This window comes from Rhipicephalus microplus, chromosome 3 (genome assembly GCF_043290135.1).
Source record: "Rhipicephalus microplus isolate Deutch F79 chromosome 3, USDA_Rmic, whole genome shotgun sequence".
Lineage (NCBI taxonomy): Eukaryota > Metazoa > Arthropoda > Arachnida > Ixodida > Ixodidae > Rhipicephalus > Rhipicephalus microplus.
The window spans coordinates 8,626,857-8,646,163 of NC_134702.1; the positions used below are offsets into that span (position 1 = coordinate 8,626,857).

The 19,307-nt window shown below is 45.5% G+C and overlaps 1 protein-coding gene across 2 annotated transcripts in view; it reads right to left on the bottom strand.

The window, feature by feature from the left end:
* The window catches only part of LOC119183095 (solute carrier family 2, facilitated glucose transporter member 1), a 42,255-nt gene extending 35,648 nt beyond the window's left edge, over positions 1-6,607 (bottom strand). The window contains exon 1 of one of the 2 annotated variants that reach the window (XM_037433568.2): positions 6,440-6,607. In XM_037433568.2, coding sequence (XP_037289465.2) covers positions 6,440-6,592 — 153 coding nt within the window. In that variant the 5' untranslated portion in view covers positions 6,593-6,607. Of the gene's footprint in view, positions 1-83; positions 126-6,439 lie in introns of those variants that run through there. The other variant, XM_075888829.1, reaches the window with a different exon arrangement.
* Between the last annotated feature and the right edge of the window lie 12,700 nt (positions 6,608-19,307).

Sequence of the window (19,307 nt, forward strand, 5' to 3'; positions counted from 1 at the left end):
AAGTTTCAGCTACGATTATTCATGGAACTTCTTCATGTCATGTCCCCCTCAGCTAAGACAATAGATACGAGAACGTACACCACCTTTAGCTGTCTTGCCGCAGTTCCCATTGTGATTCGCCTTCACAGCACCCCGGGGAGAACTGCAAACATTCCTATTCCTGGCAATCTTGCTCCACAAGAAAACAGTGCGTGCTTTGGCGCCGCGTTCCTTTGCTCGAAACACGACCCCGGCTTCGCTTTCACAAAGTGTGTTTGGTATCGCATCCTTCGCGGGGCGGCCAAGTGTGGGCGACGGCGCGGGGCCGATTAGCGGTCGTCTACAGCCTTCCTGTTTGACTTCCGCGAAAGTGAAACCTTCGCGTCAACCTCCTTCGCTGGCAGAATTATTTCTTCCAAGACACGTGTCTTTGTTTACTCTCTGATTTACTCGCCTTTCACTCTTTGAATTCATTTGAAACGCTATAATCAACGTTCACAACACATTTAATTCAGGTAAAGAATGTTCGTTTCACGTTTTGAGAAGCTGAGATTAAGCGGATGAACTATATACCGAATACCACATGTGCTTGTAGCGTGGCGCCTTTTAGTGAACATTAGGCTGCAGAATAGGCCCAATTTGATTAATATGTGGGGCTTAACGTCCCAAAACCACCATATGATTATGAGAGACGCCGTAGTGGAGGGTTCCGGAAATTTTGACCACCTGGTGTTCTTTAACGTGCACCCAAATCTGAGCACACGGACCTACACCATTTCCGCCTCCATCGGAAATGCAGCCGCCGCAGCCGGGATTCGATACCGCGACCTGCGGGTCAGCAGCCGAGTACCTTAGCCATTAGACCAGGCTGTAGAGTAGGCATGAACATTGAACCATCAGTCGGAGATGCTATAGTGCCAGTTTTCAGCAGCAACTGCGACTTACAACTGCTCAATTAAGAAGAAATAAGGAGCCCTTATTTTATCGAGAAAAGGGGCGCGAGCGATGTGTTTGCAAGCTTGACGTGCATTTCTATCCTTATCTCTTCTTTTCTTTTTCTTTTTTTTCTTTTTCGTTATATTATAGCATAGCATGATGCTCCCTCTGCACTTTTTGCTCTCTCGACGGCTGGAATCGGACCTTCATGCACGGTTTCAGCAGCGCAACGTTTCAGTCTCTACGCGCAACAATGTCGGTCGTGAGTTCTTCGCGCCCTGGCAGCAATGAAACGTGTCAGTGTGAAATGATAACAGACCAGACCTGCCATGTTAGAAACTGCTGATTGTTGACAAGCCCAAAATCGAGATAGCATCAAGGAATGATTGGAGACCGGCGCACATACGAACATGCTCAGTGTGACCGGCGCATCATCGAGGGTCGCATTTCAGGGGGCTCGCTGGCGACCAGTTTTTTTTCGCGTAACGACGCCACCACCAAAATTTACTAGTTATGAAACGTTCCACTTAAAAACTGCATCTATCTGTGAACTTGCGTATGCATTTTAGTTGGTCCCAAGTGCAGCCACTTTCGTTCAAGCGTACCATCGCGGCAATGTTGAGATATTAGCGACGTCCACAAAAGACTGAAAACACAGTGGCAACGAATACGTATACTCACGGGTGACTAGAAGCTTTCGCCTGAAGTCGTGTAAGGGTTAGTTAAGGGAATAAAAAATGGTTTAATATGCATCCTATCTTCTTTCTTCAGATGATTTATGATCGCGATAAACAAACAAAAAAAAAGCTCGTTCCTTCACTTAGCCCTGAAGTCGCACAAATCTGTCGACAATACGCAGTATTTCCCCGTTCGAGCCTTCGTTCATTGCGCTGGTGACTTTTCTTGGAAAACGCTTTACTCAGGAATTATCCTCTTTCAAGTGATGAATGCAGATATCGTGATGCGAAGCAACCTGTTTGGCAACGCAAGTGCAGTGGAATTTGTATTCTGGATACTGAGTTGTATCGTGCTTTCTTTCTTTTTTTTTTTGAATTGTCTTTGTAGAGGAAAGTTATATCGCAGCTATGCAAACATGCTCAACACTTCGTTGTTCTTTAAAGTTCCATTGATAAATAAGAAAACAGTGAGAGGCGTGTAGTGATGTTCAATGCTTGTGAGCAAAATTTTTTCGGGCGCTGTGAAATTATTACACAACATTCAGCATACCTCTCGTAGATGGTGACGTAGTCAGTGCATGCAGTGCTCATCATAGCGTGTTAAGATAAGAACAAAACGGTGTGCCTGCGCTTTTACAATGTCGCGTTCTTGCCAATGTAGCGATAACTGCGGCTTCATGAAAGGCTTCAATGGAGTTCTAGACGTTTATCTGTTGCGTGGCTTGGTCAGCAGTATTGCAGCCTTCTCGAGAGAGTGAGTGAGTGAGTGAGCGAGTGAGTGAGTGAGTTATGTTGCACTGAATTTTTAAAGACTGATTTGCGTTGTATTTGACTAAGTTAGCGAAATCTACGTCTGAAATGTTTTCCGGCCAAGTCTTGTCATACGTTTCGCGAGAATCTTCATCATTGTTGAATCAGTTAAGGGAATCGTAAGGGATATTTTTTTTTTGACAAAACGTTGATGAAAACCAGCAGTTGATGAAGCCATAGAAGGTATTGGGTCGTCAATTATAACGTTTAGAGTGTGACCGTTATATATATATATATATATATATATATATATATATATATATATATATATATATATATATATATATATATATATATATATATATATATATATATATATATATATATATATATATATATATATACGAAGAAAGTGAAGTGGACTAAAAGGCAACCTGCCACAGTCTGAGCCTGCAACCTTCGGATCAGAAGGTTGCATGTTTAGACTTACCGTGGCTGCAGGAAATTGTATTTTCGTCTAGTTTACTTCCTTCGTATGTGTCATCATTACTACAACACACTTAGAACAGAGTAGTTAACAACTCCAATACATTAGATGGCTTGAATAACTGCTGCTTTTAATTGGCGTTATTGAACATCTTTTCTTATACATGAAATGGTCATGTTTTGTTTACTTGGTTTCATGTACATGAAATAATAAAATATTTTTTTATAATTTTAATTTATGTGCAGGCTACACACAATGGAGTCTTTCTTCGCGAGCACCTTTTGTTCCCGTAGCCGATCTGGTGCCTCTTACGAGACCACTGTGACAACAGATTCGTTTTGCGCACAAATCAATAAGGTAATGTTTTCTTCTGGTAGGACTGAGCACTAGAAGCAAACCGTATGCCACAATAACTGTACACTAATTTTGTTCCAACCTCGTTTATATTGTGCTGTTTACTGTACACGTGAATCGCAGGTGACTGCATGATAGCACTATCTTGAGTATTCACACAAACAATGATATAGCTTGGACTCAAGAGCATTCTCCGCTACCAAGATTCTTTACATGTACATGTGCCTCAAAGGCCCAGAAGACAATAAAAGCGCTACTTATGTACCTAGTGCCAACCGATCTGTGCGACAGCCTACTTCATGTGCTGCCTAATAATGTGTGCCGCGTGGTTCTGTCCATGTCTATCTTTTATGCTGTCCCGCTTTTCCCCCTTTTATCTTTCTCTCCCAGTGCAGGACAGCACGCTAGACGCGCACCTTCGGGCCTTGCTTCCTTTGTGTATACAAGCATACATGCAAACTAAGTATTTCTTTACTTCAATTTGTTTTCTCTTGCATTTCGTTCGTGGTTTGTGTGTTTCCTAGAACCCGTGATTATTTACGGTGCCATGGGTCTGTCTTGTGCGACCATTCGTTTGTTTCAAACAAACGAACGGATAAGATATCCTGAATGCATTTGCTATGCTCTTTTCGACGGAGAAAGAAGCACGAAAAGACATCAGACATTGTTTCAACGTTCCCGCTCTGATTTTAAAATAAGCCAACATTGACACGTGTCAAGGCTCATGTTGGCAAGCGACTATGGTGTGCATGATGAATACGAACAACAGGCTCAACTGTGCCCTTCACGGCGCAGTAGTTTTGAGAAAAGCATGCAGGGTACAGACATCGTTTCTGAGCACAAGTGGCCACAAAAAAAAAAAAAAACGGCCAGACCATAATGCTCAGAAGAGCGGCTCTTTCAGCGAAAGAAGCCAAGCAGTGAATTGGACAGTGAACGTGCCGCAAGGTGTTGCGCCACGCAGTCATTGCGCGCTTCGGTGTACCCAACCGCCACTGGTCTAGTGAAGAGATTTCTCGCCAGTGTTCTTCGTTTCTCTGTCAGGTCAGTGAGGGTCAAAGATGCTCTCTAGAGAGTTTCGGGGTCTCCAACACTGGAGCGAGCGTTCTGAATTTAGCGCTGCTTTTTACCACGCACTGCAGCTGGCGTAACCACATCTTTGATTTCATTCTTGATTGTTTCTTTCTTTTTTTAAAGGCCAAAACCTTATATTACTCGTCAAAAAAAAAAATGGAAGCAAGACTCAACGTCGTCAAGACCGCTTCAGCAGTGGAGCTGTAGTTGCATCGTATTGCTATTTCACTGCTTGACTTCGTTCGTAGCGTTTAGTTGACCGGAGGGGAGCAGTGGAGCTTAGCCGATTTCAGTGGCACGGACGCGCTAGGTGCTGCGTTGCACTCGACAGAGATTAACCGTGACCTTACCACTGTAAGGCAGTGCCAATGAATACAAAACCATTCTCTGTAACGCTGGGACGGAAAGCGAATATATTAAAGCCTTCAAATTAGGAATAAATAAAATGAACAGACTGACACACCGTATAATTTATAAAATGGTGAAACACTCATCTAATAAATCGCCGTACGTAAATATTTGCTCAATAATAAACATCGTAACTAAGATCTCGGACTATATCTTCGCCTAATCGGGCAAACAACAACGCCACGTGAGCATCTGCTATAAGATGCCCCTTCTGCGTTACAGCAATACTTTCAAACCTTTTACAAAACTTTATCTCAGCTGCTACAGAAAAACGTTTGGGGCAGACATATTTCGTTGAAACGCACAAAAATATCGAGGTCTAAATGGACGAGCTCATGGTCTCACTTATGTTTGCTTACTAGAGTACATGATCTCAAGTGTCAGTGCTAAAGACTAAAGGAATGACAATGGATTACAGGTGCTATACTATACTGTCTTTTCGAGGCTCTCTTCATGTTGTTTTATGTAGTGTTAGTGTGTGGCTACTCTATTCCTCTTTGTTCTAGATAAATAAACAAATGAATAGATAAAATGACGCTAACAGGAATTGACCAAAAAACGAAAGGAATAAAGAAAATAACCTTGCCACTGTATGATTCAAAGGCAGCTTTTGAAAGTGCCTTTTGGAATTAATGAACCTTCCAGCGACCCTGCTCAGTGCTGTTATATGTGTGGATTCACGCAGGAAGAGGGAGTTCATAGAAGCAGAGGTAACTTGAAGTCACGTTCATGTCCAGATGTCACCAAATTAACTCTTGGCTTCGATTCACAAAGTTCACTTTCACTTGTAACACATTTGTGAACAAGGAGCGTTTTGCCCAGATATCGAGGCTTAGCGAATCTATAAGCAGCGGTTGTTCGACGCGAAGTATGGCTAAGCAGAATCGGGCATTCAAGTAGGCCTCCTATCAACCTTGAAACAGCTTTCTGTACTCGCGTATTCGTGGAATATGAAGCTCTTATTTTTCTATCGCGAGCGCTATCTCATGCTTTCCATTGCGTTAGTATTCCACTTAGTTAAAACAACAGAAGGAATAGAGACGTTCATCCGTCGTTTGGAAGTGATAAGTAGTTGCTGCTGGACATAATTTGATAACGCGCCAGGTCTTCCAGCAGCTCAAAACGTGGTGAAGTAAATTACCAAAGCCGTGAGACTTCGCATCGTATAGACACAGAGAACTCAAGCGATCTATGGCGCCCCAAGAAAGCGCCGTGAAAAGTCCTTCCTATGGGTCGTGCACGTGCGTTCGAGACGAACATTATTCGTAAATTATGGCTGTGCCCTTTCACAAAACGTATCAGGCCAATAATGGCCAGAAATACGAAATAATGCTGACCTTTTATCATCAATTTTTCCCTTTTGAGAGCTGGCAAGATCGCTAGTTTTAGTTTACACTTCTTTACTGATATTTGTACATACGCACTTGGGCAAAACCATTCAGTAAAAGGGAATCACTCTAAGCTTTACAGCTTTTAGGCATTGCATCGGTTAATCGCCAAATGAACATAACTAGAAATAAGTTAACGTATCGCTATAGTGTTCCAGTTACTTATTGATGCAGATGGCGTTCTAAGAGATGTTCCTGCTCGTGGCAACACTCTGATAGGCCGATCCATAATGTCTTTATGACACTAGAAAAAAAAAGCCCAACAGAAGCTAAGGATCGAAATGCACAGCCAATAAGAGCTGAGAAGAAGCCGAAGCTTATCATCACTCGGGTTCACAGTATCTACGAAGAGCGGCCCCTCAACTACCAGCTGCCGGAGAGCTCACCTGCTGCTGCTGATAGGGCATCGCCTGCTGCGGATAGCCGCTTCCCGCCCGACGGCTGTCTTGAGCGGCGTCTGACGGCGGCGGCCGGCGCTGGTCCCCAGGCGCCGCCGCCGATAGCGCCCCGGCCCACAAGAAATCACGTCCTCTCGTCATTCGACGACACCTCCTCCGAAGCAGTGGGCTTGGCCCGTGACGACGTTAGTACCCGGGAAGTGCGCAAACACGCTCGCCTGCAACCTTGCACGCTTAAATGATGATGATAAAATGTATTGGTATTCCCTTTTCAATGGGGTGGAGACTAGTAGTCACATTTTTTATTGGCGCCAGTACGCATATTTGCCTAAGTTAAATAAAACGGCACAATTCTGTTGTAAAGTGTGAGATTGGGATAGTTGGTAATCCATCATTAAACTGCTCAGCGCAAAAACTTCCGACAACTAACTCAAGAGACGAGGACGAGTGTAGAAGCAGAAAAGGTGGGAGAGGAACTACAATTAACCGTGCCCGAAGAACTAGAAATGTACTGAAGTGTGGGATTGGGCTAGTTGGTAATCTATTATCAAACTTCTCAGCGCAAAAACGTCCGACAACCCACAGAAGAGACGAGGAGTTGTTAATTTTCGAAAGTTTTTGCGCTGAGAAGTTTAACAATTTTGTTTCTTGTGTGAACTTCAGAGAAGGTCGATGCAGGGGACCGTGCGTCCAGAGCCCTGGCTAATGTGGTCGGTCGGCGTGGTAGCCAAGGCCGCACGACTGGTTGTCGCCTAACGTGTCTGTTATCGCATATTTTATTCAGTCTCGCATCCTCAATATTTTTCGTCGGCACAACTTTCCTATTTCGTGCTCTGTTCACTGGAAATAAATTTGGGTGATTGTCGAAAACGGGCGTTACTCCAACTTACAAAAACAGAAATCGGTGTCACTTGTCCACATAAACAAAGAAACACGCCATGCACCAACAAGGTCATCTTGGCATAGGCGTGCAGAGGGTTCCCCATGAAGGGGGGTTGAAAATTTGTCGCAGCGTCTCCCCCCCCCCTTCTTTATTACTTAAATACGTCAGGCAGACTGCACCCGCTTCCTATTATGTCAATGCGTAGCGCTGACTTTACCTCAAGGGGGGGGGGGGTGCGCACGTCTATGCATCTTGGCTATCTGATGGGACAGACGCATTCTTTCAGGGGTACACTGGAGGATACCCACGTAACGAAATTATCTCGGTGCATTACAAATGTAAGCGCGAGGGGTCGCTTTGTTCGGATGCGCCGAGCTACGACGTCGCGATGGTTTGTGGCTCAGTCAGTCAGACGTGAAGCTGCGTACGAAAAGAGCTTCCGGGAAAGCTACGTCACCTCCGCGGCTTCCTGAAAACTTACGCAATTGTTGACGTTGCGAATCGTACGTATCGGTGGAAAGTGCACGCACCGGGAAACGCCTGATGAAAAGCTGCAAGTGACGGGCCTTGAACTGCACGTGATTTTTGTCACGCCCACATTTTTTAGAAGGTAAAAGGCGAAAGCGGCTCTGCAAAGCAACACTTGTAAGACGCAAATCACTGTCCCTTTCTACCAAGAAACTCAGCATCGTCTAACCACTGTCAGATCTACCGACTGAGATTCAGAAGCATTCCACAGAGTTGTATTCCTTCCTCCAAGACATATGCAGCGTTTATTATTATTATTATTATTATTATTATTATTATTATTATTATTATTATTATTATTATTATTATTATTATTATTACATCTCTTCTGTTTAGGTAGTATTGCTTCCGCTAACGTGATTCTCGCTTGTTATTGTGTTTATATGTAGCGTAAATGAGTTATATGTATTCTTTCTCTGACTGTTTACATGAAAAGCTTTTCAATATATATGTCATCTCTCGTCTGCCGATGTGCCGGGCCAAGTCCTCCAAGCCACTGCCTGGCTTTGACAGGCCTGTTATTTGTTTTGTAAAACTCGAGATGACAATAAATAATAATAATAATAATAATAATAATAATAATAATAATAATAATAATAATAATAATAATAATAATAATAATAATAATAATAATGGTAGTAGTAGTAGTAGTAGTAGTAGTAGTAGCAGTGCTTGCCATGGTTTGCACTCACAAATTATACAAGAACAGAGAGAGAATAGCGGGAAACAGGCTGACAAGTGCCCCCTACAGGGGCGTATGCCCGCTCCTTTGGAAAGGAGGAAACATAAAGGAAACGAAATTATTTGTAAAACAAAACGAAAGCAAACACGGAGGAGGCACAAATAAGTAGTCACATGCAAACATGTCTATAAGCGCGAAGCCAAATCTCTTTTTGTTTATGAAAGTTCGAGCTCGATGGGCCTGATCAGTCCGAACAGAACATTCTCTCGAAAAAATTTGGTGAGACACACATTCCGTAGCGATGTCTGAGCTGATAATGTTGAATAATTGTCTCCCTAGTATTCCAAGCTAATCTTGCTTGCCATGCCATTAAGCACACCCAGAAACAGTTTAATGGCATTCTTGCACAATCTGCCGTGTTTCAAGAATGCACTTTAATTTCACTGGCGTCCGGCATTACTTTTCTTTATTGTATGCGTACCTCGAGCTGCATACGTTCGATAACGAAACGTTATTGCATTCAGCAATGTTTACCAGCGTGCACGGTATTGGTTAAATACAGCACCGCATATGAGCTTAGTCATGCGAGCAAATGTCATGGGTAGCAGCTGCTGAAGTACAGTTAATTGTCGTACTCAAATATTATTTCACTTAATAATAAAAAAAAACTCGTAAAACTACATTAATATAGGGTTTGGTAGTCCCGGGCGGACTCAGAAACGACACTTCAATGCACCCGTACACATGACTTGGCAACCAAAGCAATATGACCAAACAAACACTTTGATGACCAGCCTTAATCTGTGAAACATCACGCTTTGTTCAGTAATGGTTGTCAGGTTTATTCCCCTGCAAGCGGCAAGCTTATGGAAACTTGTGCTTTGTAATGAGGTCATAGCGCAGCTTGTTCTCTCATGTGCAAAGTCTCATGAGTCAGGAGAAATTTTTCCAAACATCTCCACTCGAGAACACATAGAACGCGCTGTGAAAGACGGGGTTCCCGCAGTTTTTAATTTTTTTTGTGTGTGTGTGCAGTTTAGTTTGAACAGGTGAGAACTGTGCATTAACTTCACTGCGCCGCGCGTACGTCGAATGAAAACTTATTGCTGGGCGAGTTGAGGATTATATAACGTGTGATTTTAGCGTTAAAAAGGATCGACACAAGTGAGAGGCAGGACAGCGCCTGTCCTGCCCCCCCCCCCCCCCCCCCAACAGAGTTTGTGTTTTTCAGCGCTAAAATCATCATGTTATACATATAAGTTTACTTTGGTTTGAACTGATGAGCACTGCGTGTAAAGCTTATAGCGTGCATGCAAACTTTGGAATTTGACAGACCGTTCTAAGTAAACTTTAGTAAATTACCGTAAACCTTAAAAAGGTGCTGTGTTGGCAAGTATTGCACTGTTAAAAATAAGTCAGTGAAAAACTAGTAACCACGAGCAAAATGTTAGTAACAGCAGCTGGTACTAACCTTCTTGGGCCATTACTAACCTTTTAGGAGCTACATTTTCGATGGCGGGGAAAATGCTGCAGGCCTATGTGCTCAGATTTGGACGCACGTTAAAGAACCCCAGGTGGTCGAAATTTCCGGAGCTCTCAACTACGGCGTCTCTAATAATCATATGGTGGTTTTGGGACGTTATACTCCACATATCAATCAAATCATCAACCTTTTACGAGCATTTTACTGCCTACGATAGCAAACGCTTGAAGGTTGCAACGGTTACTACCTTTTGCGCACTGTTGGTAACTTTTGATGTATGTTGGCACTGTTGGTAACACTGTTGGCACTGTTGGTAACTGTTGATGTATTTAATGAACTTGTTAAACAAACTTTAGAGGTTATTACTACGAGCGTCTAACAACCTATTGAGTAGCACGAAGATGCATTCAAGTTGATCGGGGCAATATATGCAAGCTTACTACGCAGTCATATGTCTTGAGTATTAGGCCGTGTTGAGTCAGCATTAGGCGATATAGACATAACTAATTGTATTCCTTAATATGTTTGATAAAAGTCCTACGCTCCACTACCTCGCTCACCTAAAAAACTCTACGTTGTACAAATAAAGGCGACTAACCCAAGATATACACCCCACTACATAGGCGCCCACCAGCACCAGCTGCGTTTCTCAAAGCTAGGGCTACAAAATACTCTTGAATCCGTTTACGAACTGTATTTTTCGCGCGGACTTGTATATGTGTGCTGTTCTCCTTCGAAGTTATGTGCATAATTACTCAGTGATATATCAAAATGTTCATGCTCGCGAATAGAACCGTTATAAAACGGGTGATTTGTGACAGAAAATGATCGCGTTTAGTACATTTTTTGTAAGCAACCGTTACTACCTACGTTAGTAAACATAAATAACTGTGATAGTAGTGGTGGAGGTAGTAACGGATACATCACCCCCATTATTAACCTCCCTTACTAACCGGTTAGTAACATATCTGACAAGCAGTTTGTAAACCAAAGTTAGTAACTACTACAACCTTTTTTTTTTTAAGTGTACTGCGCACTCCACGTTTGACGAAGCGTCCGCGCGAAGCGTCCGTGCGTTTGGCCATCCCTAAGTCCATCCCTAAGGTTCGTCCGTGTGCCCGTCCGTCTGCACCTCGAGATCCTGCCGACGAGCACGAGTCGGAGCGGCCTTTTGCAACCGGCGCTCCTCGTCGTCCATGGTCTGTCAAGCCGCATGATTTGGCAAGCGCTCTCATACAGCGATGATCCAGGAGAATGATAGATAACTGGCGCCCCGGCGCAGCAGCCAATCAGAGAGCAGGAGCACCGCCGACGCCATCTAACGCATAGAGTTTCCCACAATACTTACTAGAGGGAACTCTGGCGCTAGTGTCTATGGGAGCTGCAACGCACGGCGCTTCAACGAGCATGGGAATGATGGGTAGTACACATATTTGTCTAATCATCGTACTTCTGGCCCGCCTTTTGCTCCGTGTGTTGATGTGGCTTAGAGCTTTTTTCTCACAAAACAAAAATCAGCAAATGTTCAGCAATTGCGTTTCACCACCCTATTTTTTTAAACTTACTTTTCCAAATCGGGTCAGGAAGTTCAAAAGTGTTGAATCTTTCTTTCAAAACAAAACCGAAACACAGCAATAAACGAAGCCGCAAGTACGATTCGCCGCCCGCAAGTACGTAGACTAGGCATATGTGTGTACTACCCACACGGAGGAAGGAAAAAGGTAAGGAGAGGCCCTAACGTTACTCGTTGTGAAGCCGAGATGAAGCCGGAAGTCGGCCATATTGACTAGGCAAATTCTCCTCGCTTGTTTACATCCGAATGTAAAGCAGAAGGCACGACTCTCTCTCCGGCTCTGAAAGCACGTGGGCTGCGCAGGGCGTGTGTCGTGACGATCCGAAACTAATGGAACTGGGCTCATAACTCTGAGCCAGCGGGACAGCTTCAGCGAAATCGCTTCGTCCGACTAATAGCAGGGAGTAACAGCTCGCCGACAACGAAGCAACTTCGAGAGAACGCGCGCTAGATGCACTGACAACGGTGAGTGCTTTTACGCCATTAATTCAGCAACTGTACAGACAACACGATCGGTCGTGCGCCTTCTACGGTTGCATTCCGCCACGCGGCCGACGCAGCGTCCTGCCACTGTGTCCCGTGTTCCGCGTGAAACTCACCGGCGTCAGCATTCTGCGACCGTGGTGACTTTGAGCACGGTGCTAGTGACAGTTGAATGTGGTTGCTGTTACGTTGAGATTACATGCAATGCTGGTGGAGAGTGTACCAAGCGGAACAGAAAAGGTGTTTTAATACGCACATGCAAGTTGTTACTGTATATACACAACACGAAACTACGTATGTACACATGGTCCTCACGGCGTCTTGCTGGGCTCAACAGCGTCGTCCGTTGTCACAAGCAGGAGCACTGCTCAACCGTCACTGACCTGCAAGGTGTTCGTCATTCAGCTTCGTCATGGTGCCCAACGCAATTTCGCTGAACACTAACTGCTTCATCCACGTGATCCGCCGCACGACACATGAATATGCACTTGTTCTACGCAATGCTGAAACCACGTGATGGACAAAGGGATTTGTAAACGTTGCTAAGAGTAATGTAACAGCCAGGAGAACACTGCGTAACCAATAACGCGGCGCAGAGCACAGATATTGTCCGCCACGGATCAGCACGAGACCTGGGCAGGTACACATTCCACCGCCAGCCGCGGCCGCTCACTGCTAGACCAGCTCCACTGCGCAACACGTAACCATAGCAACGCCGCCATTGTGCCTAGTGATTATGGCCGCCATGATGTCATTTCCGCCACATTTTTTACGCACTGCGCCGGCTGGGCATGCCCTCTCCTTACCTTTCCTTCCCCCGTGACTACCCATCATTCCCATGGTCGCTGAACGATCGCAGCGCCAGAGTGTCCTCTAGTTAATTTTGAGAAACTCTATGATCTAACGTACCTTCACCCAACCGCCATGTTGTGCACCTGTCTACATGACAGCGCTCTCTCGGGAGACTAGAAATGGAATGCGTACAGCATCATCTAGTATATCATTACCCAACTGCAGTTTGCAAGTATCTCTATGGGACAGCGTCATCTATTGTATGAGAACGGAGACGCAACGGGTACAGAGGGTGGTCGACGATCGACGCCGCTCAAGCACCGGCCATGTATCGCCACAAGGAGCATCCCCCTTAAAAACGACTGCTCGCGCTGGACGACCGTTCACTGGCCACCCCATATATGTAGGCACTGGATCACGCGTTCAGAATTTAGTTCAGAAGAGGGTGGAATTTTTATCTTTCTTTTTTTTTTTACAAGCACACGAATGCAAGCATGTGATGACGCAGATCAATAATGACTAAGTGTAAAGCAAAATATATTTTCAAGCTCTTGTTTATACTTGGTAGCGCCGTGGGTTTATGGAAAATATGTGTACATATACACATAAAGTATGTAAAGAAATGTAAACTTATTTGCCCCCCCCCCCCCCCCCCAGTCGTCTTAGGCCATTTAAGGAGGATTTACGAAAATGCTAGAGTGGACGATATGCCAGGAAAGTGAATCTAAGAGCCTGCCATCTTACCGGTGCCGGGAAAAATACCTTTTTAACGTGGGTAATTTTCTTTTACCCATATAGTACTCGACGTGTGCTAATGTGTTACAGCTTCCCCTGAGAAGCCTCAACATCCAGGCCCATTTTGGTAGAGATCAACATCAATATTCTTCTCGATATGCTATTTTCACCGGAAGCACCGACCTCTTACCTTATAACTGGCCTATGTCTAAGCTGAAGTCTGGTATGAGCTTTAAACACACACCCATTCAAGACAAGCCTGATAATTAGGATTCGGCTATAGCTACCAACTTATTTTCATTTAACATCATCTATATTAGTGGTGCTTACACTAGAGCGTAGCTGCACATTTTCCAGAGAGGGACAAACACCCTTGGAAACGACATACCTTTTAAACGGCTCGACCCTAACCTGACGTAGTAGGTCTAAATTTTACAGGGAAGACATTACTGATTTTGGCTCGGCGTGTTATTAGACGAAAGCCTGGTTAAGTAAATATTCGCTCTGATTCGTTAATGTGGCAGCCAAGAGAATCAAGTAATTGCTCATGTCCATAAAAATAATCAATCTCCTACCGCTAGGCTTAGTGCCTTCCCTACGAATTAACGCTAATCTAGAACTCCGTTGCAGACACCACAGAGCCAAACCAAACAAAACCAACCAAACCTCCTTTCGTTTTTTGGAGCTTGTAGCGCCATCTACCCAGATAAAGCGCAAGTAATATTTTGCTATCTGGCGCAGTTGCTACAGATGTCACTAGCTTTTTCATTGCATTAGCGTTCCTCGGTGCGCGCGTTTTTGAAGGTGCTGTCGTTATTTGAGAGGGTCTGTAAGGCCTCTTAGCAACATCTTTGATCATTGCGTTTATATTTAAAAGTGTGAAAAGCTGTTGCAGCGTTCAGCTAACACACGTGTGTACTCCCTACCCTCTGCATCTTTCAGTAATGTGTGTTTATTATACGCAGTACAACTACACTTATGCCAACTCGGTCAGCCTATTCGCGAAGTTGCAATAGGAAGATTTGAGGGGCGTTTATGAATACCAGGGGTGATGCCAGCAGCGAGCCGGCAGCTTCTGAAATTTAACCTTAAACTACGCCTTCTTCCCCCCCAGGAACGAAAATGGGGTGCGGAGGAGGCGAGAGAGAGCATAGGTTAACGACATATTTAAAGTCCTCGTAACCAAGTATTAGGAGTAAATATTTTTTCTCTAAGAATAAGTGAATGAATGGAATAGTTATGAGAGTAACAATAAACCAGATTCTAGGCAACGCAGCCTTTTTCGTTCCTTGTTTTCCTATCACAACATTTTGATACATGAACCAGTGCATGAATATTGACGGGCTGCCATCACACTCTGTAAAGTCGTTTGCGCCTCCTGTCGCACAAGTACCTCACGTACAGGCCGCATTTAGGTTTAATCACCAAGAGGTAGGTGGCCCAGTGCTCGCACGAGTGTCATCATGATTAGCTCTGTATCGCTTGCCGCGGTAGAGTGTACTAGCGGCTTCTAGTGCACTGTAGCCGCGGTGGCGAGGCGTGGTGGGCGCACGGAAAAAAGAAGCGAATCTCCTTGGCGTTTGCCAACTGCAGAGCACTTCTTGATCTCGTGTCCAAAGTTTTCAACTTAAAGAAATATATCTCTGGAAATGCCGTTACGAAGAGAGAGAGAGAGAGAGAGGAGGAATGTAGGAAAGGTAGGGAGGTTAACTAGACTATGCGTCCAGTTTGCTACCCGACACATGGGGAGGGGCAGAGGGGAGTAAAAGAGAGAGGGAAGGATAGACACATGTCACATCACACGCACAAAGCCGAGTTTCACAGGCGGTCCCTCAATTAAGTTGCTGTCAAGTATCTCAGGAGGGCTCGTGTGGCTTTCTGTGCTGATGTGCTGCGCGACCAGGCTCCTAAGACCTTCACTTCATTAAATGGCCGGTCATCGAGTCTATTCAAGGCACACTGGAGAGTCTGGCGATCTTCATCAAATTGGGCACAGTGGCACAAGAGATGTTCAATAGTCTCTATACAGTTGCAGCTTTCACACGTGGATGAATCCGCCATGCCAATGCGATGGCTGAATGACTTAGTAAACGCTACCCTAGTCCACAGCCGGCCCAGCATTGTAGCGTCACGTCGAGAAATCTTGGATGGCAGTTGTTTCTGGAGTAATGACATAAGATTCTTAAGGCGATGATTGGAGTTAAGTGGAGAATCCAGTGCGCAAGCGTGGCATTATGCGCGATGTGACGAAGTTCTCTAGCTGCGTCTACTCTTGACAAGGGTATTAACAGCGTGGGTGCTCCATCGTGATCACATCGGGCAGCGTCGTCGGCGAGGTGGTTACCACTGATGCCACAGAAGCCCGGCAACCATTGTAAAACAATGTCGTGTCCTTGATCGGCAGCGCGATGACAAATTTCATTAATACGATACACCATCTGATGGTAGTTTCCACGTCGTAGACTTCGCACGCATTGAAAGCCTGCCTTAGAGTCGCAGAAAATGGCCCATCTACTAGGGGATTCTTGCGTAACAAACTCCACAGCGGCTCGAAGAGCGGCGAGCTTGGATCCCGTAGATGTCGTGACGTGTGATGTCTTGAATTTGACGGTGATTGATCGAGATGGTATAAAAAAGGCACCTGTCGAACTTTCAGAGACCGAACCGTCCATGTAAACATGAATTCGGTTAGCATACGACAAATGCAAACTGTCCAGTGAGATTTGCTTGAGGGCTGCAGATGACAGGCTTGCCTTTTCAGATATCCCCGGCACTTCTAGGTGCACAGTCGGTCTTTTCATGCCCCACTCCGGAGATAGTGGTATGGTTGCGGGCGAGAATCTCCACGAGATGGAATTCTGGTTAGCCGCAACAACTTTAGAAAACGCTGCCTTTGGTCTTTCTAGTGGCAAGCTAGCAAGGTGGTGGTTAGGCACTCTGGATATGTGACGGATATGTGTCCGGAGTGTGTGTACAGTTATATATGTCGTGATCGGATGGTCTTTAGCAATACCAATTGTTGCTAACGTATTAGCACACCGAGGTAGCCCCAAGCATGTGCGGAGGACTTGGCCTTGAATGATTTGCAGGACCCTGATGTTAGTTTTTTTGGCGTTGGAAAGCACGGGCGTGCTATACCGCAAAAATCCCAAGAAGAGCGCTCTGTACAGCTGAAGAATAGATGACATTGATGTGCCCCACGTTTTACCAGGGAGAAATCTCATCACGTGTGTGATAGAGCTGAGCACTTCTTCAAGTGCGAGATCTGAGCACTCCACGAGAGATCTCTGTCGATAATGATGCCCAGGAGTCGGTGACGTCTCGTATACGAAAGGTTCAAGTTGTCGATAGAAAAAGGATAACAGATCATGGGTTTGCGGGTAAAAGGGACTAAGGCGCACTTCTCGGTGGAAATTGTGAGGCCTCGAGCATGGAGGTACGTCGACGTTATTCTCGCTGCTTTTTGGAGCCGTGCGCGTGCCTGGAGTCGTGCCACTGCTGAAGCCCAGATACATATATCATCACCGTATGTAGAGATAGTGACTGATCGAGGTAGACTTTGTACAAGGCTGTCACAAAACGAGCGCTCAAAAAGGGCGCGCCGCCAAATTCTCGCGACAAGGCGCCGTAGAGATGCCTCGAGGTCAACGATAAAAAAAAGAAAACAAGCATCCAAAGACTCCCCGGGCGTGCGTCCCTTTCCCCTCGGAAGCGTAGGTTCGCCGTCGAACTTCCTCGCATCGGCGGCCGAGCAAGCCATAGAACATTCTCGATGGAAAGGGGCGTGGTGAGGCAGGGTTGCGTCATCCGTCGCGGACGGCCCTCGTACCGTCTCACCCTTTCCCCAGCATTCGCTGCGCATCGCGCCGACGAAATGATGAGAATTTTCTGGAATCTCGCACGGAAGGTATTTAACCGAGCAGCAGAGATGGGAGATCAGGAGAAGAAGGAAGTTAGCGCCAGTCTGCGTGGGGTAGTTCCGCCGCGTCTGTCGGTGAAGGTTTTGTCCTTAGCGACAAAGCAGGAGAAGAAGAAGGTATGCGCCAGAGTGCGTAGGGTGTTCCGCCTTGTCGGCGAAGCCTTTTGTCCTCAGTGACAAAGGAGGAGAAGTAGAGGATTTCCACCTGAGGGGTGAAGACTCGAGATGCAGGCAAGAGTGTGTGTGTACCGCTATCGAGCGAAGACGCATGGCAACAGCTGCGTGTGTGAAGCCGACGTGTTCCCGGCGAAGAAGTTTGGAGCCTGGAGAGCGGTCAATTGAAGACGCGAGGTTTCCTGGAAGAGAAACTTCGGAGGCAGCGGAGCGACAACAACACTGGACTTTGAGTGAGTGATTCTCGGAAGAGTATCACTCAGACTTTTGTTCCGAGAACTTTGGACTGAATAGGTTTTCTAACTCTTTAGTCTTTAAGTGTCTTGGTTGTTCGATGCATGCGACTGCATTGTAGTGCGTATTGTTGTCTGTGTCCGTTGTTTCGAGGGTGGCTGATTGTACTGTGTAGTACATTGTTTGATTGGTGACACATTGTATTCAACTATTGTCGAGTGTGCATACTTGTGTATTGTTTTGATCTGCCATAACTGAGAATATAATTTTGTTTTGTTTATCAACTCTCGGCTCTGACTTGTTCTTTGGGCCACAGCCGGCGTCCGCTGGCGCGCCAAATAGGACCACTTCTAAATTGTCCACGCTTTCGTGGTGCGGTTCAGGGGGGCGATACTTCGGCCCTTGGAATTAGCCAGGTGATTGCCTCCCAAATTAACGGGACCTGTGACAATTAATCTGGCGTCCGCGACAAGGACCTTTTGATTCACAGTGTGTCCAAAGTAGTGAGAAAGAGCCTCGAGTTGTTGATAGTGCTATTGGAATGATTTGGTGTGTTGTTCAGTGTTCTCGTTAATGAGTGCTGGAGAGTGTTCCGATATATTGATTTAGGCAGATATTTTTTGTACGCGGCAAGGTTTTATTTGCGAGACACAATGTATCTCGAAAAGTTAGCAGTTCTAGGTGAGAATATGGGTCTTTCTGGCGCCGAACTACGGAAGTGGGTCACTTAGAAGAAAAAAGAAGAAAAAGAGAGGGCCAAAGAAGAAAAGGCAGCTGAGCTGGAAAAAGAAAGGTTGGTGGTCGAAAGAGCCAAAGTGGAAATAGAAGCTGAGTTGGAGAGAGATAGGTTGGCAGCTGAGAGAGCCAAGGAAGAAAAAAAAGCTGAGTTGGAAAGAGAGAGGTTGGCACCTGAGAGAGCCAAGGAAGAAAAAACAGCTGAGTTGGAACGAGAGAGGTTGGCAGCTGAGAGGGCCAAGGAAGAAAGAGAGCAACGATTGAAGTTTGAGCTGGAGAGAGAAAGACTGGCAGCTGAGAGGGCGAAAGGAGAAAGAGAGGAAAGAGAACGGCAGCGAAAGCACGAGATAGAACTCGAGCGGCTCCATTTGCAACAGCGAAGTGAAACTCCGGTCCAAGCTAGAGCTGAAAGCAGCGAACGGGAGGAACGTGGCTTCCGCTTGAACCCAAGCAAGCTGCTCGTAGCGTTTGTTGAAAGAAAGGACAACCTTGACGCGTACCTTCACAGATTTGAGACGATTGCGAGGAGCCAGAATTGGCCGGAACATCAATGGGCAACTGCTTTGAGTACTTGCTTGAGTGGCGAAGCGCTCAGTGTGTACGGTAGGCTGACGCCGACCGATGCAGCCAACTAT